Source organism: Lampris incognitus, chromosome 17, assembly GCF_029633865.1.
Source record: "Lampris incognitus isolate fLamInc1 chromosome 17, fLamInc1.hap2, whole genome shotgun sequence".
Lineage (NCBI taxonomy): Eukaryota > Metazoa > Chordata > Actinopteri > Lampriformes > Lampridae > Lampris > Lampris incognitus.
This window is the reverse complement of record NC_079227.1, coordinates 28,996,254-29,018,275: the sequence shown is the minus strand read 5'-3', so window position 1 is coordinate 29,018,275 and position 22,022 is coordinate 28,996,254. Positions and strand designations below refer to the sequence as shown.

The 22,022-nt window shown below is 47.0% G+C and overlaps 3 protein-coding genes across 7 annotated transcripts in view; 1 reads left to right on the top strand and 2 right to left on the bottom strand.

Moving 5' to 3' along the window:
* Window positions 1-226: 226 nt before the first annotated feature.
* On the bottom strand, window positions 227-5,709 carry si:ch211-250n8.1 (uncharacterized). 4 transcript variants are annotated; one of them, XM_056296648.1, is made up of 16 exons: window positions 5,429-5,709; window positions 4,965-5,072; window positions 4,722-4,797; window positions 4,267-4,423; window positions 3,944-3,989; window positions 3,762-3,820; window positions 3,352-3,387; window positions 3,096-3,148; window positions 2,852-2,984; window positions 1,731-1,960; window positions 1,485-1,530; window positions 1,276-1,341; window positions 1,093-1,152; window positions 831-916; window positions 455-549; window positions 227-366 (listed from the first exon to the last, which is right to left on the bottom strand). In XM_056296648.1, exons 1-16 carry the CDS (start codon window positions 5,463-5,465, stop codon window positions 332-334), a joined length of 1,323 nt encoding a protein of 440 aa, XP_056152623.1. In that variant the 5' UTR covers window positions 5,466-5,709; the 3' UTR covers window positions 227-331. The 4 variants fall into 4 exon arrangements, with proteins under 4 accessions (XP_056152623.1, XP_056152624.1, XP_056152625.1 ...); XM_056296649.1 differs by having other exon boundaries at window positions 1,731-1,786; XM_056296650.1 differs by having other exon boundaries at window positions 1,731-1,783.
* A 2,298-nt stretch (window positions 5,710-8,007) lies between these two features.
* zgc:194990 (uncharacterized protein LOC568410 homolog) lies at window positions 8,008-12,870 on the top strand. The gene is made up of 9 exons (XM_056297677.1): window positions 8,008-8,142; window positions 8,763-8,861; window positions 8,972-9,079; window positions 9,276-9,434; window positions 9,849-9,989; window positions 10,429-10,480; window positions 10,884-10,910; window positions 11,013-11,039; window positions 11,629-12,870. The coding sequence occupies exons 1-9, from the start codon at window positions 8,008-8,010 to the stop codon at window positions 12,186-12,188; spliced, it is 1,308 nt and encodes a 435-aa protein (XP_056153652.1). The 3' UTR covers window positions 12,189-12,870.
* Window positions 12,871-14,097: 1,227 nt separating this feature from the next.
* itgb4 (integrin, beta 4) overlaps window positions 14,098-22,022 on the bottom strand; it is a 32,161-nt gene continuing 24,236 nt past the window's right edge. The window contains exons 34-42 of one of the 2 annotated variants that reach the window (XM_056296826.1): window positions 20,431-20,598; window positions 19,383-19,571; window positions 18,766-18,975; window positions 17,922-18,071; window positions 17,514-17,702; window positions 16,069-16,224; window positions 15,454-15,618; window positions 15,157-15,276; window positions 14,098-15,008 (exon numbers count right to left, since the gene is read on the bottom strand). In XM_056296826.1, coding sequence (XP_056152801.1) covers window positions 14,869-15,008; window positions 15,157-15,276; window positions 15,454-15,618; window positions 16,069-16,224; window positions 17,514-17,702; window positions 17,922-18,071; window positions 18,766-18,975; window positions 19,383-19,571; window positions 20,431-20,598 — 1,487 coding nt within the window. In that variant the 3' untranslated portion in view covers window positions 14,098-14,868. The remainder of the gene's footprint in view (window positions 15,009-15,156; window positions 15,277-15,453; window positions 15,619-16,068; window positions 16,225-17,513; window positions 17,703-17,921; window positions 18,072-18,765; window positions 18,976-19,382; window positions 19,572-20,430; window positions 20,599-22,022) is intronic. The other variant, XM_056296827.1, reaches the window with a different exon arrangement.

The following is a 22,022-nucleotide window of genomic DNA, read 5'->3' as shown; positions in this document are numbered from 1 at the left end:
ATGCCAGCATGTCTTGCACAACAGGTTTCTGTAGTGGCAGCATATTGTATTTTATACAGTGAAACTGACCACAAGAGCAAGGAGCATGACAGACCCATCTGTATTTTTCTGGACTGCTTTTTACATGTTATTTTTCCAACATAAAAATCTTGGCAGCTACATTTAATACTATTTATGAAGTGGTGTCATGTCTTTCTATTAAAGGTCTTTAAGAGTACATGGTCTTCTCCATTTTTATTGACATGGGTATTGTTTATATACAAAACAGCATTGGCTGAGTGAGATTACAGAAACGCATGTTTGACACAAGGTGATCTCCAGTGATTCCTTGTCATACAAACAGTTCTGTGTGCTTGAAACCAGTAGCTGTAGGTAAAGCAAAAGCATACATTACTTCAAATATAGACTGCCGGATGAATACTTCTGTTCGTATAGTAGTTGACAGCAGCCTTACCAATGCGGCAAATGATCTCTTTGCACTCGTGAACATTGCCGGCTCTGAGTGCCACGCAGCAGAATCCAGTTGAGTGGGGGGTTTCTGGGTAGTCTCTGTGAACACAACCAATCACATGCTTAGATGACATCTGCATTGAGCCAATGATATTGGTGCTAACTACTGGGGGGTTGCATCACTGCATGTCTCCATGGAGCTGTGACAAAGGAACTCGCAGCATCCTTTGATTTCACTGCACTTGCAGACTACCCTTGGCTGCTATAATGCCTACAATGATTTTACTGTTCTTGCAATTCAACTTTACCCAAATCCACATACAGCAGATGTCTAAGGTTGATATAAAGATGTTAGTGTTTATGTGCTCTTGAATACTTACACAACGCAGAATGCAAATATGGTATAGTCTGGCTGACCATACCTCCCTACACATGAGATCTCTGGATAGTGATGCTGGAAAAGCTCCTGATGGGGAAAAAAACAAGTAGCACAACTAAAATAATTATTTTGGCATGATTTTCTGCCATTCACCGCTCATAGTGTGAGGGTAAACCTGACCGTTAACTAGAAATTGATCGTCTAAGTTATCCCAGTTAAAAAGGATGACATGCACGAAGATGATAGTGTTCAAACCATCTCACCGTTTTACTGTTTTTTTCTATACACGTCAGATGTGTTTCTTTCATGTCCAAGAGGACTTCCTGAGGGGAAAATAACACTAACTGAGCAGCAGCTGGTGATACTAAGTTGAGGCGTGTACAAGATGGTCATGGTCAATGCGTGTTATTTCCAACATGTCTTCTGGCAGAGAATTGCACTCTTACCTTAATAGGCAAGTTCTTCTGTAGGACTTGTGGAATTGCATGCTGCAACACTTCCGTGCTACCACACTAGAGGGAAAGAATAAATGGTTCATACTTGGTAGGTCTTTCTCAGGACATTTCAAAGTCATAAGGACATTGGATATAATAGAGAACAACACAACAAATCATGGCACGGTACATCAAATTGTAATGCACAAGCAAATATCTACCATTCCAATGTTTGCCTTTCCCAAGAACTGCACAATGTACACAATCCTGCTGGGAAGAGGCGGTTCAGTGTGTCAATGAATGCCAAAAATAGCATACATAAGGTGTGTTGCAAGTAGAGACAAAACTGGGTTGAAAGTAGCATTCAAAACACCCAGCTTCACATTTTCTCCTGATCAGAACTGGATTCTTTCAGCATGCAGTTTGTCCATACGATTTACACATCAAGGATGTAGAGACTGACTTGCCTTCCCTCTATGAGACATTGTGACGGAGAAGGCCGTTTGTCCTCACTCGCTGGCTGCTGTGAAGAAGAAGAGCAAGGAGAAAAGGGCCCAAGCTGCAGAGTGGGGTTCTCCACTTGCAGGGCCCGCAGGAGTTTGATGAGTGGCTGATACATAGCACCATTCCCATCTCTCCATCGTAGCACACGGATGGACAGGGGGTGACCCCTAAGTTGTGATAGCACCACACCAGCCTGGGGGGGGGGTGTATATATATATATTTAAATATATATATAATCCAGTGAGTCAAGTAAATTCTTTATGAGAGGTGATTGCTTATGGCATGAAACAGGCCTTTACTGTCTCATAAAGAATTTACTTTGACTCTGGATTATTTTACTCCTTGTTGAGCACCTCCGCTGTTGCTGAGTGTTTCTTTCAACAAAGTTTATATATTTAAATAAATAAATATATTATAATTTTTTGGTGTGTGTGTGTGTTGACTAAAGTACTGAAAATTATGATAACAATGTGTTTTGCAAACTTCATCTGCAATGATCCATCAGGGAGTGTAAATATTATCGTAAGAGCAGTAGGACTTCCCAATTATGCAAATGCAGCACCAGGTTTATCAAGGGTGTGGTGTGCTGTTCACTTTCTCACACTGGGAATGTACTCTGGTCTTCCCCATTTCTGTCTGTAGGACTTTATAAAAGGATTACAACGGGGATCTCTTGTTATGCTCTCGGTCTTTGCTAATTTGCCCATTTGTTTTAGTCCTGTATTGGTCTGAAGAGTCTTGCTGAGACAATGTGAAACATTACTTTAATAATTTACATTTGAAAATAATCAAAAATGAAATACAAAAGAGGTGACTTACTTTTGGCATTGTTCGTGTTGTGATATTATTGCCCAAGATTTACAGTGAGTCAAAGGTATTGTATAAGGTACATTCCACCATAGCATATTGGCAGCATTGTATTTTAAAAACATCTGATACATCTTTTCTCAGAACACCTGTTCGTACTTCAAGATTTGACTACAAGCCAAGGTCTTGACAGCCACCAGTGTTGACCTCATCTCAGTTTTTGAATGTGGTGGTCTTGACCATTGCCAGACTTTTAGACTTGTGCAGGTTTTCTTACCTGCCCAGTCCTGGAGTTTCTCAGGGAGACTCCATTGATCTCATCAATGACATCACCCGGACAGATGAACTTGTCTGCCTGAGCCTGACTACCTGGCAGCAGCTCCAGGACAAAGACACGTCCACTTATGTACCTGAGAGAGAGACAGACAGACAGAGACAAAGAGAGAGAGAGAATGATGTACATACATAGGGACCAACATTTTGGGTAGAAAGACACCATTTAAAGAAAGAAGAATACCAACCTTAGTACCATTCCTAGTTCCCGACAGGGTACCGTCTCATACATTTCACACACCTGGGAACACAGGTCAAGTCAGCAACATACAAATCACCGGCTAAGTTTATCTCACATTTCATCTAAGTGGGGTTTCATTTCGCTCATGCCATCTGAATTACTTGTGACCTTTCTCCGTGGATTAACACATTTACCACGGACACATAACAATGTATTGGCATTGCAATAACATTGTGAATAAAAGCCTAATTGTTGTGTCTTACTGGAAGGAGCCAGCTCTCGTCCAGAAAACTGCAGTTCTGTGTCGAGGGGACACAAGATGTTAATATAAAGCTCTTGACATTACTAGACTACAGCTTTCAATGTTTCTTTACTTCAAATACATATTGCTTCAATTCACAAAAGAGATAACCACTATTTGATCAGAAGGACTACTTGCATTAAAGTTGAGCCCACTATGGATTACTGTTAAGGTTAAGGAACTGATGCCTTGCCAGCAAAATAACTGTTTTTGATGATAGAATTATTTGCTGATATATCGACTGATGAGATTTCAGATGGCTAAACTTCCCAATCCTGGATGTTTTGGAATATAACGCTTTCTATATTTTTCTATTGAATTGAATTGAATATGGTTCAGAGATTTTCTCAGCAGGCGTGGATTTGGTCTTACCTCCATGTTCGGTTTGAACTCCATCTGAGAGAGAACCCGCAGCAATGAAATGAAAGGTTCTGAAAGAGGAAGGAGATCTCACTATCAGGATTGCTGTGGGCATGTGGCGAAAACTGCTTTATTTGCACAAAAGAGCTGCCAATGACTTGGCGAAAACAGTCCGACAGTTTAAAACGTCTCACCAACAAATTCCTCGCTCCTAAGGATTGAGACAGCAGGGCTGTACCACTGGAGAAAATCATATCGATATAAACAGATAGTTATTGCATTACTGAATTGAATTAAGCCACATCAATGAGTTATAACACACACCATTCATGTCTCTAAAATAATGCGGACTATCATAAGTACATACTTTTTCAGCATGAATGGCCACAATTATGTTGACATTAGTGTCATGCTCAACCTATACAGTTATGCAGCACACCGTTCTTCTGGTGTAACAAGTGAACCTTATCTGTCAAACAAATCAAATATAAAAAGAAAAAAAGTCGGCTTGGCAGACCTCTATGATTCTTGGTGTGTGCAGTAGGTGTGTGATGAATTGCTGCAAGGTCTTGCGGCTGAGGGCTAGCCTGAGGAGATAGCGACCGCGGCCCTGAGCTGTGAGGAGCTTCCTGCATACTTTGGTCTGCTCAACAGCCAAAGACACAGCACACAGCCTATAGACAAATACAGAACAGCACCGCAACAGCTCAGCGACTAGAGAATCCTTTGGTTTACCATCTGAGGGTTGAATACAAATGTTAAACATCCAAACTGATTAGTGTCTGCTTCTATGCATCTTGTATTAATAAGGCTCAATCATACTCGGTTAACGTTTATCATGTAGTAATTGCTAGTGAGAACTGTGTAATTGTCACAGAATTAGAAGAAGAAGAAAAAACGACAACAACACATGTATGTGGGCTATTTGTCACTGTGTTGGGCTATATAGTTGACTATGATAAACAGGAATACCTGCCACAGGTGTCTTGTTGGGGCAGCTGTTCAAAACACTGCCAGTAGTCTCTGTGTACCAGGCTAAGCACCGGCTCTGAGTGGGGATCCAGACATGTAGAGATACAAGTACACAGCCATACAGGTTCTGCACACCCAAACAGCCGGATCATAACACAACTGGTCTCACGCCACACAAAAAGACAGCAGCGTCCAAACTAAATGACATGTTTTGCATGCGAGGGAAATTGTTCAGTCACTTACGATGGAGTCCTTTCCTGAGAACGAGTTCAAGCAGCTCGCAACAGGAGGCCAGGTGTGGGTTGCTGTCCGTCACTATTTCTCCAAATGACTGTAAATTCAGGATACACACTAACAGGAGACAGACAGGGGGTGACGGTGTTGTCTCTTGCTGATGTTGGCAATAATCTACATGTACAGCCAACTAATCTAATAATCTCCCATGAAACCTGGAATCTGAAAATGTCGTGGGGAATTCATGTATATCGTCTTGGGCGTGACAGGCTGTGAAACACAAAATGCATCAGGTGTGAATAACGCCGATTACAGTAAGGCTTGAGCTTCCCAGAGGGAAACTGAACCCTGTGATGAAAGCTAAATGGTGGGTCGGGTAAAGGAATGGAGCCACAAAACAGTCAGTCACCGGTCAACGCGACAGCGACACGCAAATCCGAACCAAACGCAAAGCAAGACATTACGCCTGTTACCTTTCAGTGTTCCCAGTAGAGGGTCTTTGGGGGCCATATTGCTTGCTGAAGGAGCGCCGATTCCCGTCACACACGCGCGCACGCACACGTACACACACGCCGCGTTACACACTGTCACACACTTCCGCGTATTATCAATAACGCAACATACTGAGACACCTTCCCCACGGACTGGTACCCGCACACAACTCTCAAGTCGATATCGACAAAATCTTTAAACGGGAAATACTGGCCGAGCCTCTCCCTTGAAACGCTCTGCGCCAGCCAGTGCTTTTCCACGATTGTACCGGACCCTCATAGCAAACAGTAACGAGGTATGGTTTACACGATGGGTGGGGTGTAGCGGCCCCTCGTGGTTTGTATCCGAATTGCATCCCGGCGGAAAAAGCCGAGCGGCGATGAGCGCGCCGCGTCGTCGTCGCGGCCGTGAGCCGGAGCGCCGCTTCGGAGCGGATGCCTCACTTTCACTTTCCCTGACGCAGCTGAAGCGGCGGGCGGGCGGGCGGCTGCGCATCTGTGCGGAATGCCGGGGCGCTAAACTACATTACACGGACTTTTTTGGTGGAAAAACCCCGAGAGAGAAACAACGCGCGGTCATCTGGAGATCAGGGATACCGCAGACATAACAAGGTAGGACTGGGGTATCGCGCAAACTCTACTTCCAAATCATAGCCAAATTCATATTCTGGCTATGTTTGCATGTTAAACGGAGGCAGTGGCATGCGGTTTAGTGAAAGGGGGGGGGGTTTGGATGCGTTTCATGATTTTTGTGCACACTTTGAAAAGATTGATAATGAATATTCTTTGCTATTATTATTATCAGCATTGCATGAACTGTTTTGACAGTATTTTTTTTCCAGATTGTCAGTATGAACGTTCACCAATGCGCATTATGAATACTGGTTTATCAGATGCCTTTCTGAAATAAAACCCAGAGGCATGCCATTCCTTGGTCTTTTTTTTTTTTTTTTTTTTACTATGAAATGTAACCTTTTACCCCTGCTAATCTGTGTGCAGTTGTTTTGATGCTGAGTTGGAGGCGGAGGGTGCTCCTCCTGAGCCCTAATATAGAATCTCTAAGGTTGTGTGCAGCGAGAGCCCTGGCTCTAATCCCAGATGGATTAGCGCCAACTCCTCCTCTAATCTCGCACCGGAGCGCTCCTTCACGCTTTCATGCCATCCACGTTTTCAAAACAAGTTTTATGGTTTGAAACCGGAGCTCTTGAGCAAACACGGCTCTCCCCCCGTTTGTTTGGCGCTATGCTGCTGCTGCTCCACCGCTATTGTCTGTCCCTCTGAAACCTGCATTGTCGGAATTTGCCCCCGGTGGATGTAATTCGTTCACTAAGTGGCAGAGCTCAGCGTGTTCTGTCCCCTCTGCGACACGTGTCCTGAGCTCTCCTCTGCGGGCTGAAGGTAATCCCGCAGACTTTGGTTACTTTTTACACACTATTGGTGCCCCGTGCCCCGGTGCCAGCCCTCAGCTGACCTTTCCCACAGCACGGGCGTTACTAATGACATTAATGAAGGTTCTGTTCTGTTTGGGTCCAGAGCCTTAATTAATGTGATTAGTAACTCCTGTGTTTACCTACTATTTCATCAGGGGGGGCTGCTGGGGAGAAAAAAAAGGTCTATTGCTTCAGTAGCAGGATTTCGCCATAACGTCCCCCTCAGCGAAGAGGATAAAGCAATTACAACGCCAAGCAATAAAGTGGAAAAATAAATACTCATTAAGCGTATGCTGTTAATGACCCGCGCCATTGTAATTGAGTTCCCATAATTGCTGAAGGCCTAACATGACAAGATGGATATTTTCAAAGGGAAACGTTGACACCTGTTGTCTGACTTCCCTTACACCGCTGCTCTTTTCCCCTCGGAAAGTCAGTAGCCTCATCCTTTGGCTCTGCCACCTTCCCCTCACTACAGAGCGAACAGCAAATCCCTATAGTGCACATCAAAACTGGTGTGCGAGGGCGGGTTGCTGAATCACCAGTGATGGGTTGAATGATTTCCCCCCCCTGCAGCACTGTAAAAAGTGCTGCAAACTGCTGGCTCAGATCTCCCCGGAATAAATTTCCCATTTCAAGGCCATGATTAGGGTGGTGTGCAACCACACACACACACACACACACACACACACACACACACACACACACACACACACACACACACACAAGTGTAAAATCAGATAACTGCAATTTCAGTCTCTGCACCTTGACTCTTTTTGTCCTGAGGAGGGCATCAATCAGTTGTCTTTCTTTCTCTCTCTCCTTCCAAGGCAAGCTTTCTCTTGCGAAGCTTGCTCCTGCGAAGCCAGTATGTGAATGTAGGCCCCTAAAGTGTCGCCAAAAGACATTCAATACAGAGCAGTGATAAAAGTTCTGCAGCACTTTATTTCCTTCTCTCACTCTCTCTCTCTCTCTGTCTCTCTGTCTCTCTTACGCACACACATTAGCACACTCCCACAGGCAAAGACGTATTTTCCCACCTCTCATAAAAGACTGTTTTCTGCTCGCTCATCAATTCTGGAGGGCTTATAGGAGTCCAGTCAGCTGCGGTTCAGGTCCAGCTCTGACAGAATGAGTGCCAGTGTGCTAAAGCTTTTTATTATTGTACCACAGCGGCATCAGTCGTTCTCTGCAGCTGCCAACATGATGAAGGACTGCCTGCAGTTCCTCATCGAGCCGGCCAAAAAGCTCAAGATCCGACTCAAGGTACCAACAAACGACGCCCACCGTTGCGTGTGCACCCACAAACACTGCGGTTTATTTAGCAAGGACTTTACATATTGGGTCATCCCAGGTGGTTCTCTGTATCGGGTGTGCATGTTCTCCCCGTGTTGGTGTGGGTTTCCTCCGGGTGCTCCAGTTTCCTCCCACAGTCCAAAGACATGTAGGTCAGGTGAATCGGCCGTACTAAATTGTCCCTAGGTGTGTGTGTGTGTGTGTGTGTGTGTGTGTGTGTGTGTGTGTGTGTGTGTGTGTGTGTGTGTGTGTGTGTGTGTGTGTGTGTGTGTGTGTGTGTGTGTGTGTGTGTGTGTGTGTGTGTTTCGGCCCTGTGATGGCCTTGGCGGCCTGTCCAGGGTGTCTCCCCGCCTGCTGCCCAATGACTGCTGGGATAGGTTCCAGCATCCCGTGACCCCAGTTGGGATAAGTGGCTTGGATAATGGATGGATTTACGTATTGTGTATATTGTAGTAGGTCCTCCTATCTATCCGCACCTGAGATTTATGTAACTAAAAAAATGTAAAACACATTATCAAGATTCTGAGCATGGCGTTTTCTCAGTTTTTTTTTTTTTTTTTTTTTCCATTTCATCTCTGTCTTTGATATAGGAGTCACGTAAGAAAGTAAGGCATGAAAGGAAAGAGCCATTGGTGGAAAGTCAATTATTCATAATGGAACTGGCCCGTGAACTCAATCGAGTGTGCCAAGTAAACTCTACTACACACACTCTCTCACATACACGTGCACACAATCACACACACGTTCGGGCAAAATATAAAAGGACACTCAACTTAAACAGTACCTTGTTTTACCGTAGCGGTCATATGTCCTGGCCCATATCTGGACCAGTGAGGACACGTGGCCTGCCAACGTGTGTCGGGATTTCATCGTGGAATGGGCTGCAGTGGTAGAGAAGAAAGTACAGGTACAGAAAACTGCTCTTGTCTTTCAAAATGACCCAAAAAAAAAAAGGGTAGCGACATGTCGGTGGCCTGTCTGTACGTAAAACACAAGCATTTATTTATTTACATGAGCGTTTCGAGGTAGGATCACCTGGGCCATTACTTTACAAGTTGCCCGCATTTCCGATGAGTTCATACAGGTTAATGTTTTGTGTGCAGCCAAGGACCGTCCCTGTGGAGTATCAGTGTGAGAAGCCAGGGAAGAAGGACTGGAAGGGTCACCTTCTCAGTATGCTGGAGTCAGGGGGAGAGTACGACATGGGACAATACAAAAGAATTATTATGGACTGGACACGAGAGACCAGAAGCAGGCCTGAGGTACATGTGAAGCTGTGCAAGTTCATCAGTGAGCATCTCTCTCTCTCTCTCTCTCTCTCTCTCTCTCTCTCTCTCTGTGTCTCTCTCTCTGGTACCTTGGTACAGTCATAAACAATACCTTAAGGACAAGCCCATTGACCCAGTTCACACCCAGCATCTGATAGAGATGATTAAGCCTGACTCCGGCCTTCACAAACAGCTTTTTCACGGCGTGCTGTTCTCATCATGCTTATTGAGCACCCATGAGAGTGAAGGGTCACTTTAAAGACCATGGGATTGTTACTGTATGTGATTTTTTTTCAATTCATGAGATACAGCAAATAGCATAGGGGGGAAAAAATCCTCCGCTGCCAGTTTTAAGAACTCCTGCTGTGCTGAAAGCTTTACATTTTGCTGGTATTGCCTTCCCTGTAGCCCACTATCTGGCCAGGGGAGCCTGTGCTGATGATGCTGGATGACCTGGAATTTCAGTGGAAGAGGGGCCGTCTGCCCAACCTGCTCCCAGCCATGGAGCTTGTCATGCTGGTCGTGCTGAACGCTGACAGTCCTGACAAGGTCTGTCATGTCCATTTCCCTGTTTTCACACTGATTTAAAATCACTTTACGCACGTAACTTCAGTTTTATGAACGCAAACAATAACCACACCGTCAGAATGGCTTGAAGAAGTGACTGGATTAGCTCCTAGGCTTGAAGTCGTCACAGGTCATGGAATTGCAATAACTTATTTAAAAGGATTTAGAGGAACTTTGTGTGACACATCCAAGTTGCCATTCATTGCCTTTGTCTAAACAGAGTGAAGCACAATGCTCACACACATGGCACACATTGTTGTGGCTAATCTCTTAATCTTGTCGACCCACTCACCTTGGCCTGCTCTGCCTTTGTCTTCCATTCTCTACTTGTGTGTGTGGGTGTGTTTTGGGGGGGGGGGGCATATCTATGTGTGTGTGTGTGTGTGTGTGTGTGTGTGTGTGTGTGTGTGTGTGTGTGTAGGAGGATGTTACCAAGCAATGGCTGGTGAGAAAGCAGAAAGGCCAGAGGATTGGTGAGTGAAGTTTTGAATAGCCCCCCGGCTGATAGAAGGGAGAGTGGAGAGTGTCAAATCATCCCAGTAAAAGCGAGAGAGAGGGGTCTCGTGGGAGTTGTTAAACAGAACCGTGACTGTGTGAACTGGTGTCGACTGGAATAAGATATGCATGCAACAGTGGAGGATGGCCGTCAGTCAGCAATCAATTTGCCGACAAGTAAATTGATCTTTTTAGCCGTAGTAAAATATCCTGATGGGTAGCTTGAATCACAGCCAGTCTGTATTGATTACTTTATAAGACGTAGTGTACACATGGAAACAGGGAGCGGTCCATAAAGAAGGCTATATGTGGTAAATGAAATGCTTCACAGGCTCCATTTAATCCCAGCTTCTTCTTTTCTCTCTTTTTTTTTGCATCCAGATGCTGCCCGCTACATTCCCCACAGTGGTAAGTGAGACTAGAAACTAGAGGGAAATTTATGTAAATGCATCTTACCACATTATATTTAAGAAGTCTTTAAATGTTTTTTTCGTTTACGCTTTTTTACAGTGTGGAGCTGGATCTGCGATGCTTCAGGTATGAAAACCATTTTGCTCTAAAGGTATAGTTCAGTTTCTGGGGTTTTTACTATGAGTCCTACTCACATAGAGTCAGACAAACTTGTGGATAATTATCTGTGCGTTCAGTTCGAAGGTACGGTAACCGGTTATTTTCTTGCCCAGTGCGGGATTCGAAACGAGGTGTACCGCACCACAAGGCGACGTCACTAACCGCTCGGTTAAAGGGTCAGACCCGTTAGTTATCGGCTAACGTGTCTTATTAGTAGTTTACATTCGGAACTATTTTAACGCACTACTCATTCTGTAGCAAGTCTTCCGCCACGGCAGAAGAAGACAGTTATGGGTTTTACTGCGCTGCTAATGAGCTCATTCAGCAAAAGAGCTAAGCTAGGCTTAGCGCGCCGTTCAATGTACCCTTCAGACCGCACGGAGAGACACAATAAAGGTACCCACACGTTTGTCTGACTTTACGTAAAGAGGGCGCGTAATAAAACCCCCGAAATTGAATAATCTCTCTAAATCCCGTTGCCGCCATCGTTTTCTTTGTTGTGTCGTTCGACGTTGTGGTTCTTACTCCTCTTGGCGCCCGCGGTGTCACCCCGCAGAGGAAGTCACCCTGGACTCGGACACAGCCAACGCCGACCTGGTGATCTCAAGTGACGAGAAGCGCATGCGCTGCGGCCTGGAGCGCCAAGACCTGCCCTGGCGCCCGCAACGCTTTGACGGCTGGTGGTGCGCCCTGGGCCGCGAGGGCTACGCCTCCGGGCGCCACTACTGGGAGGTGGAGGTGGGCGAGCGGGACTGGCGGCTGGGCGTGGCCAAGGTGTCCGCCCTGAGGAAGGGCTACCGCTCCCTCAACACCTACACAGGCTACCTGACGCTGCGCCTGGAGAGGGGCACAGATCTGAAGGCGCTGACGGTGCCCGCCACCCCGCTGCCCCGGAGCTTGGCGCCCAGGAAGGTCGGGGTGTACCTGGACTACGAGCAGGGCCAGCTGTCCTTCTACGACGTGGAGAAGCGCTCGCACATCTACACTTACAATGAGAAGTTCACGGAAAAGTTGTACCCGGTGTTTGGGACTGTGGAGGTGGTCAAAGACCTGGTCATTAGACCAGCAGATGCCCGGGCGCCCTGTCTCTGCCAGGGACCCTGTCTATGGAACTGAACTGTTTGCTCTGTCTAACGCGCATAGCTCCTCTGATCTTCAGCGGCCCAAATGAATTCACGCCTTTGTTTGGAGCCAGCGCTGCAAACACGGCTCGTTTCACTCCGGTTTCGGTAGTCCTGCTGGGTTACAGGTAGAACACGGTCTTCTTATGGGCTGCCTTATCATACAAGAGATAAGAGCATCATCCCGCAGTTACACATCTTCCTGCTCTGCCTTCACCGGAGGGGTATGTGACTGTTTATTGGTTGTAAAAGAGTCATACTTTTTTTTTCTTCATTATATTTTGCTTGTTTTTCATATTCCAAACATTGAATCGAAGCCTGTTTAAGAGGCAAACGTTGTCTTGTTAAATTTGCGAGGGCACTGTGAAAGGGTGTGTGAGCACAAGCTCCTCTAAAGCTTCTGAGCAGTTAAACAGTGTAGATCATTTGCATATACACACAAATCAGCGGCCATGTAGAAACTGTCTCGGGCGACGGTAAATGTCGACAGCTAATTCTCAATACACTTCTCTCCTCTCTGTCTCAAGCGTGGTGCGGTCATTCTTGTCATGTATTACCATTTTGTTTTTTGGGGTTTTTTTGTTTAGTTTTGTTTTTTTGCAGTTCTGTTCATGTTCACATGCTCTGTGCACACTATTGTGATGGCAATGCTTTTCTCAAAATATAAATAAATTACAAAATAGGAATTGGTCAGTCTTTCTTCCCCTCCGCCCGCTCCCCCTTTTCTCCCCAATTGTACCGGTTGCTGCTCCACCCCCTCTGCCGATCCGGGGAAGGCTGCAGACTACCACGTGCCTCCTCCGATACACGTGGAGTCACCAGCCGCTTCTTTTCACCTGACCGTGAGGAGTTTCGCCAGGGAAACTCACTTCCCCCGAACAGGCTGACCAGAGGAGGCGCTAGTGCAGCGACCAGGACACATACCCACATCCGGCTTCCCACCCGCAGACACGGCCAGTTGTGTCTGCAGGGACGCCCGACCAAGCCGGAGGTAACACGGGGATTCGAACCGGCGGTCCCCGTGTTGGTAGGCAGCAGAATAGACTGCCACGCTACCCGGACGCCTGGAATGGGTCAGTCTTGTCTCACTCGGTTGTACATCCTGATGGAGACAATTTGACATTTGACACAAACTCATTTCAAGTTTTTATTAAGTGCAGCAGAGTTGTCATAACTGGATTAAAAAAATAGGGCGATGCATGGAAAGTATTGCTCCGCTGTTAGACGGAGTAACTGGGTATGTGTAAAAGGACAGAAATACTTTATCGTGTCTGTTTTCTGATGCCTTTACAGGAAGTTCATCCAGTCCTCCGTTACAGCTCCCCCCCCCCCACGGTACAAGGCCTCGCACCATCTTTGACAAAGCATCTTTCGCAAAGCATTTTCAGAGATGACAGCATTTTATTTCAAACTACGGTATGAAAATAACACACACACATAGATCAGAATACCACCTTTCTGTCTCAGCAAACCCTTTCTTAAAATAACACGACCTCATTTTTCAAAGTGTTTATCATACAAAAAGCGCACAAAAAAACAAAACAAAACCCCCCTGGCTTTTCAGCTGGGAAAAAAAACCATTTGGAAAGTACCACACAGTAAGGATTGTAGATGCAGTGTACACGTAGATATTAAATATGGCGTAATAATAAAGGTATCGGGTGTGACGTGGTGATTTGTGCATCGTGGTAAAATTACATCCCTTGTTTGCCGGTCGGAAAGACTACCCAAAGCTCAGACTTGAACGATATTTGGCATCAAATTCAACAAAAGTCCTCAGGTAAAACTCTTAAACATTAAATATACTAATCTATGTTCGGAAAGTCAGTCATTTTTAAAAATCATACTTTAATATAATACAAACCTATAAATAAATTCTCCCCGAAATAAAAAAAAAACATCTGGTTCACCCTTGGTCACTTAGGGATACAGCTACTTGGACGATAACAATGGACGCAGCTGTTCAGCAGTCGCCACTGGATAGCCGTTTCGGAGTAACACCGCTGGTTCATTGGCTGGAAAGTCGTGTTATGTGTGTCTAATGGCTGCATCATACAAAGTCTGAGCTGCCTAATTCCCTTTTTTTTCTCATCACCAACCTATTTCATTCACACAGCTAGTGTCATTTGGGTGGTTTTACCGCGCAGCACAGCCCTGCCTAACCCGTACAGGCGGCCGTGAAGGCAGAGGTCATGTGGGATTACCGATCCAGGGTCAGATTACCGGGCTGGCCCGATTTAAAAAGCTCAGCGTGTGTTATCAGATATAAACCAACAGTATGAGCGGAGAGGTGCGCCAACAGATTTTGCGTACTGCGGAGGAACTTCAGATTGCGATACGACAGAAGCGGCAGATTAATATCAGGAATAAAAGGAACGTGAGTGCTGAAATGAACCGCATGTTTAGATATGGGCCACAGTGTGTAACAGACTTGAGCGCCGGGCCCCTCCGACAGTCTTCCTCCCAGTGTTTTTATATATATCTGTGTGTATATATCTCAACAGGGGTTGGGGGCAGATATCTTTTACATAGCAGAATCTCACATAGACTTGCGTGAAAACACACACGATTCATTCATGTGTATACACTGTGATGCAAATTCCCCTTATCAGAAACTCTCAAAAGGATTTGAACCCGCTTAGGTTGTATCGGAAATGGATAAGACACGCAACGCATTAGGATTCGTAGAAATTCTCGATCTTCTTCGTGATGGAAGTCCCTCCCACGATGCTCCTCTGAACCACCTCCTTCGTAACGTGACGCGTCACCATGCCACTGGTCTCTGTGTGCTGTGTGGTCATCATCATCCCGTCCGCTGGGGGAGGAAAATGGTTGGCGTTAAGTGTGTGTCTTTGCACTGGTTTTGGGTGGAGGTGTTACACGTTAATTAGTTTTGGAGGGCAGAAAATAGTGTCCCATATACCATAACAGGTTTATGTCATTTGGAATATGCAATACCATACCTGAGAAGTAGGGGTCATTGAACATTGTGTTGGAGACATTAGTCCGAGTGGTGACCTCCGTTGGCAGGTGGAAAACGTCTCTCCTCGTCATCGATTGGCTGTTGTACTGAGACAAAGCCCCTACACAGAAGAGCAGAAGATGGTGTATCGTAAGTCGTTGGCTTATTGTTTGTTTGACTGCACAAACTCTGGTGCTGTAAATCCCTGTTGGGATTACACACTCATTATCAGATACGCATGTTTATGACTTGACAGAATAATGGAATATCAGTTGCTCGAAAGTGGTCTTCCTCTTACCGCCATCCTGAGACTCGATGGTGATGATGCCCTCCCTCTCAGGACCGAAGCCCTGGGTGGTCCTCGCCTGAACTTTGAACTTGTAAGGCACGTTCTCACTCAGGTCCGAGACGGTCAGACTGGTCTCGCTGCTATCCCCATTCACCTGGAAGGAACGCACATCTCCTGGAGGAGAAAGGAAAGTATGTTCAGGAAGAAAAAAAAAATTCCCTTCTCTAGTAAATGAAATGCTTAAAGCCTAACTGACAGGGATGTAAAACTTTTTTTTTTTGTGGACCCCCCCCCCCATTTTTTCTCCTCAATTGTGTCCAGCCAATTACCCTACTCTTCCGAGCCGTCCTGGTTGCTGCTCCACCCCCTCTGCCAATTCCACCCAGTTCCCCCTCTCCCCGAAACAGGCGCCCTGACCGACCAGAAGACGCGCTAGTGCAGCAACCAGGACACATACCCACATCCGCCTTCCCACCCACAGACAGCCAATTGTGTCTGTAGGGACACCCGACCACGCCAGAGGTAACACGGGGATTCGAACGGGTGAGCCCCATGTTGGTAGGCAACAGAATAGACCGCTACACTACCCAGACGCCTCATAGGGCTGTTTTCTGTCAGTCTCACCGCCGCCGTGCAGCTGTTCACAGGTGACCACGTAGCCCAGGATGTCTCCGTTGGGTTTGCGAGGTTCCTCCCAGCTGAGCTGCAGGGCGTCTGGGCTCAGGGCTGTGAAGACAAGGGGCCCTGGGGCACTTGGGGTGCTAAGAGTAAATGGAGACCCTAAGGTAGAAAACAAATGGGGGAAAAAAAGAGGAAGGAAGACCAAGAGAGAACATATAGGGGTGGAATGGGGGAGACAAAAAGAAAGCGGGGTCATTGTTTTTGCTGATATAAAAAAACACAATGATCATTTTTAAGACTGAATCCATGTCTTGACATAAGGCGGCCACTTTTACCAAAGGTGCAATATAGTTATGTAAATCTTTTTATACGGATGGCACCAGTGGGGATGGAACCAGTCGGTGTCATGCTGTCCCTATTGGCTGCAAATACTATACTGCTCCAGGAGAGACAACAACAACAACACAACACACAACCGCTATGACCGGAACAATACAGGATCGTTGTCCTAGGTTTGTAATTTGAAGCAGGTCCAGTACTGACTGCACATTTCCATGTTGCAATTGTTGTGTCCAGTGTTGGCTTGTTATTTCCATCATGCTTGTGTAGCGGTTCAGCAGAGCTAAAGGTAGCTCATCTGAATCATGCTGACAACCCAGAAAAGCAAACTGACACATGAGAAACACTTCAGAACTTATCAAATGCATGACTTGTCTGAACACATCTTACTTGCATTTCTGTAAATGCCGTCTCTGTAAAAAAATGTATTTTGCCAGTTTTCTTGCCAATGAGGAGTATAATGTTAATTGAAGAACACAAACTCTCACGTCTTACAAAAGCATTTTTTTGGGGGGGATTCCCCCCCATTGTACTTAGCCAATTACCCTATTTTCCGAGCTGTCCCGGTCACAGCTCCACCCCCTCTGCTGATCCGGGGAGGGCTGCAGACTACCACATGCCTCCTCCGATATATGTGGAGTCGCCAGCCACTTCTTTTCACCTGACAGTGAGGAGTTTTGCCAGGGGGACGTAGCGCGTGGGAGGATCACGCTATTTCCCCCAGTTCCCCCTCCCTCTTGAACAGGTGCCCCGACCAAGCAGAGGAGGTGCTAGTGCAGCGACCAGGACACATACCCACATCTGGCTTCCCAACTGCAGACACGGCCAGTTGTGTCTGTAGGGATGCCCAACCAACCCGGAGTGGGATCCAAACCGGCAATCCCCGTGTTGGTAGGCAAAGGAATAGACCACCACGCCACCCGGACGCCCTAAAGCGTATATTTTTTGATGCACTCACTTGCATATCAAATATTTCTTTAGCGGTCGAGACCCGCCACCCCACTCCTCAGTTTGCGAGTGAGTGGGTTAGAAGCCAGATTCATGAGGTGTTTCACGTCTTGACAAAATGGCAAGAGAATGTGAGAGGTGCAGCAAATCAGCGTGAGTACCTGGCATAGGGCTGAGGGGACTCTTGGGGTCGACGGCTGACTCTATAGTGATGACTCCCTCTCTCTCTGGGCCCCAGCCCTCCTGGCTCTGAGCCTTCACCTTGAAGAGATAGGAGTGGTTTGGAAGCAGATCCTGCACGATCACAGAGTTCTCCGCAGGGCTGGTCACGTTGATACGCTTTACCTCACCTGGGACAGAGAGAGGATGCAGCATGGGTCAGCACTGGGGTGCTTCACAGTAATCTCTGGTTGAGCTCAGCTATGCCTCCATTCCACACCAAATTTCAGAATTGTTCATATGAGAGAACCTTCCACATATGCAAAAATACTGGTTTGATATAATATTGGATAAGTGAGAAAAAAACAAAGACAGTGCAGTGGCACTGACTTATTGTTGGTTTGATTTACCTCCGTTGAGCAGCTGGTATAGGACGCAGTAGCCCAGGATGTCGTTCTCACAGTGCGGCTCCTGCCAGCTGACCTTGAGGGCCATGGGGCCCAGGGCAGAAAACACCAGCCTGGTGGGGGTGTCTGGGACGCCCGGGGAGAGCCTTGTGTCTGATGGGGAGGCGGTAGAGATGGCAGAGGATGAGGATCAACAGACACAAACCTGTGATGCGTCTCTGGTTCATAAAACAGACAACATGTCTGCTCCCTCATCCTCATTTCCTACACCAGCAGAAAATGTTGAATGGGAAGGCGAAAGAGTTGCCAGGGATTTTTGGGTGATGACACTCAAATCGTTCTTAAAATTTGTTCTGATGGCGGCGTGGACACAAGGGTAACCACCCTACCATCAGCGCTTTTCCTCACACAACCCTTTATGTCAGCGCTCAGCACTCACAAAATTGAACAAAATATGAAGTAAGACTCCAGTTTAATTGGACTGTGTATCTGGAAGGCCGCCATTCCCGTGTTCCTGGTGTGTCTCTGGTTGTACACACATGTATGATCAGTGTTATGGGAGTGAGGGGAGACAGAAACACCCATACATTAAAGCGAGCGATCACGAAAGAGGGCAAGACTCTGACACACACACACACACACACACACACACACACACACACACACACACACACACACACACACAGGCAAGGCAGACAAACAGATGGGAATAAACCTGAAGAGGTTAGAATGAGGCATTAACCTGCGAGGGTCTTCCAAATCCTGCTAGCTAGCACTGTGCGACGCGTTTTTGCAAACATGTCTAGCGCCTACATGCCCGAAGTGAGAGGGTACGCTGCAGACTCACCCTGGAGCACCCGGTCAAGGTTAAACAAGGCATCGTTGACCTCTGAAGAGTGGGTCCGGGCCCTCAAACCCTGAGACAGGCTGTAGCCGAACTGGCTCTGAGAGCTGCCGAACTGGCTCTGAGAGCTGCCGAACTGGCTCTGAGAGCTGCCGAACTGGCTCTGAGAGCTGCCGCTCTCAGTCGCGCTGTAGCCAAACCCACCTGCGAGCGCTTTGAGCACAGGAACAGGGAGAAAGAGAGGGGGGGGGGTGGTAGGAGTGTGGAAGAAGAGCAGGGCGATGTAGAAGGGGGATGGATAGAAGAAGGAGAGGTAGGGATAGGAGGAAGAAAAGAGAAATAAGCAGCAACAGAGAGTAGAGAGGAGGGAGCGACAGTCAGCATAGCTCCTGCAAAGTATGGATAAGCCTGCTGTGCAGCCCACAACCGCTAAACATGTCCAAGCCTCATGCACCTGCACGGTAAGCCTACCTCTTTTTTTTTTTGTTAACAGCGCATCTCAGTTATTACTCCAAAGTAAAACCTTCCTTTGACCAGAAGGGTGCTTGGAAGTCCCTTTCACGTTTACTTCAGAACGAGTGAGATGCGACGGCTGCCCTCGGTCAGCGGCTAAGCCTTACCCAGGTCGGTAAACTTGCTGGACACGTCCCCCATGACAATGGAGTCCCGGATGTTTTCATCCATGTAGCCCCTGTTCTCCGAGCGCTTCCTCATGACCACCTCCCTTGTGTGGACTCCTCCACCAATCATGCCGCCCTCCATCATACCGCCACCGATCATCCTGTCCTGTCTGCGAGAGAGAGAGTTTCCTACAGGGAAGGAAGAAAAGGAGATTAAATCCAAAGACATACGGTGTTCGATACTCGGGGACTGTTGCACCAAATATGGGACACCAGAATCAACCGTTTTTCACAGGCGTAGATCTAAAAAAAAAAAACATTTTGTGAAAGGATGTGAACGTTCCACATGCCTGTTCAGGGGGGAGGGGGAACTGGGGGGACTAATGTGATCCTCCCATGTGCTACGGCCCCCTGGTGAAACTCCTCAATGTCAGGTGAAAAGAAGCAGCTGGCGACTCCACATGTATCGGAGGAGGCATGTGGTAGTTTGCAGCCCTCCCCGGATTGGCAGAGGGGTAGAACAGTGACTGGAATGGCTCAGAAAATAGGGTAATTGGCCAAGTACAACTGGGGAGAAAGGGGGGAAAAAGCCCCCCCCCAAAAAAGAAAAAAAACTGCACATTCGTCTTTTTCCATGAAGGTAACAAGTGACTATATAGGATCTATTGTCATGAAATATTGAGTGATAACCAACCTGGGAACGCATGGGGTCAATATAACCTGCTCCTTGTTCTATCTATATAAGGTTGTTTATCTAGTCTGTGGTAGGATGCTGATGATAGTTTGATGGTTTGATAACTGAAGCATTTATCCTTTTTCACTTTTTGCACCTTAGTATTTTTGGCACTAAGCTTTAACATCATGGGAAAATCAATTGAATGAGCACATTCCCTCCTTGCTTCTTTGGGAATCCTTTATATCCCTTCACAACAAGGATTTAAGCCCCAACAGATGTAAGGTCTAAGATAGATACAGACGGCTGCTCGTGACCCATTGGCTCATGCTCATGAGACTTTCCCCATCAACAAAACCTTGGGAACTACCTTACCTTGTCCTGACATGTAGGTGGTGGTCTCCATAGTGGTCATGGAGCCCCCTGCCCCCCGGTAGGTGGAGTTAAGGGTGGACATAGGGGAGGACGACGTCGACAAGTTTCGAGAGGTGGAGCTCCCCGGGAACAGGAAATTGTGGTCCCACTTCCCATTCATGATCTGATCTGTAACACAGCACCGTGAGAGGCCAGGGTTATAGGAAGAATACGAAAACGGGAACAACGGTGCTGAGCCGAACCTTTCTGAAATGACCATGAAGTCATTTGAAATCACCTACTAAACAAGTCGCAACTGTGAGAAAATGTGTCCTGGAATATAAATGATATAATAGCTGTACAGTATTTAAGCCTTTATACCCAACAAGCTGCCTTCAGATCATGACCTCCTCTAGTGGGATGGAGAGAGGACAGAGAGAGGCCGGCAACCTGGAAAAGCCTGCCCAGGATCATCAACTGGATCTGGGGCAGTTGATGCCGGTACACACCCTTTTCTGGGTAGGTGCTGCGGGGGGGGGCAGGTTTGGGGTACAGGGGACAGATGAGATAGGTGCCAGCCAGGGGCAAGAAGACAAGGAGTGAAGCCCGACATTGAATGGTTAGCCAAATTACATTTCCCATGGGGTCACAATTACGAAGGCGGCAGCAGACACAGCGGCTGCATCACCAGGTGATTGACAGGCCATGCACAGTAAGCTGGCATGCTGTCTGCCTGCTTGTCTATCTGTCGCTCAGCTGGAGGCAGTGGCGATGGTGGTGGTGATGGGGTCTTCACCTGGCTGGGCTGGGTGCACTTGGCCGGGATGGGGGGCCTCGTCTGAGCTGGTCTCTGTGTCGGTGCTGGGTCGGCGGCTGAGGATGACGTCCACCACCTTTCTCCAGGACACCTTACGGAGATCCAGGCTAGAACCCACCAACTTGACATGTTTCCACCCTTGTTATTGGGGCGAGAGGCAAGCAGGCGAAGGACAGATTTGTAGGAAGGATAGTGCGATGGCTTGGTGCGACTCTTTTTTGTTGTTGTCTGTTTTTACAATTACTGACTTTATTATGGAGCTATAAATAACTAGATGGTGTTGATATTTCAGCTCTCACATGGTCAAGAGAGCTTTAAAGGATAAAGAGATATATGTGCCTAAGATCTACCCATCAGCCATGCTACCCTGAGGAGGGTGTAGACGGACTAGGAGCATGAAAAATGGGCACAAGATGCAGGGGACAGCTGGTAGATGTAATGAGCGCAGGCTGTGCCGTTTGTGACTGTAAAGAACTACTTCAGCAGATATTTGGGGATGCAATGAAAGCAGATTTTCTCACACCCTGGCTGGGGCATTGCCTCCAATACAAATGTGGAACAGATGGCAGTGGTGACAAACACAGAGGAGTAAAGGCAGGGAACAAAGATGGGGGGAGGGGAGGTCACCCCCTCGTGTTTTTGTCACCCTTGTGAAAAGACAAATTACTATCAGCCTCTGCAGACATTTTGGAGGAACAGGAGAAAACTGAAATAGCGGGGAGGGAAGAGGGAGAAAGGAGAGAAAAGGGGAGAAAGGATGCCCTCTCATCCCATCGTTCTCTAGCGTGATCTGTAT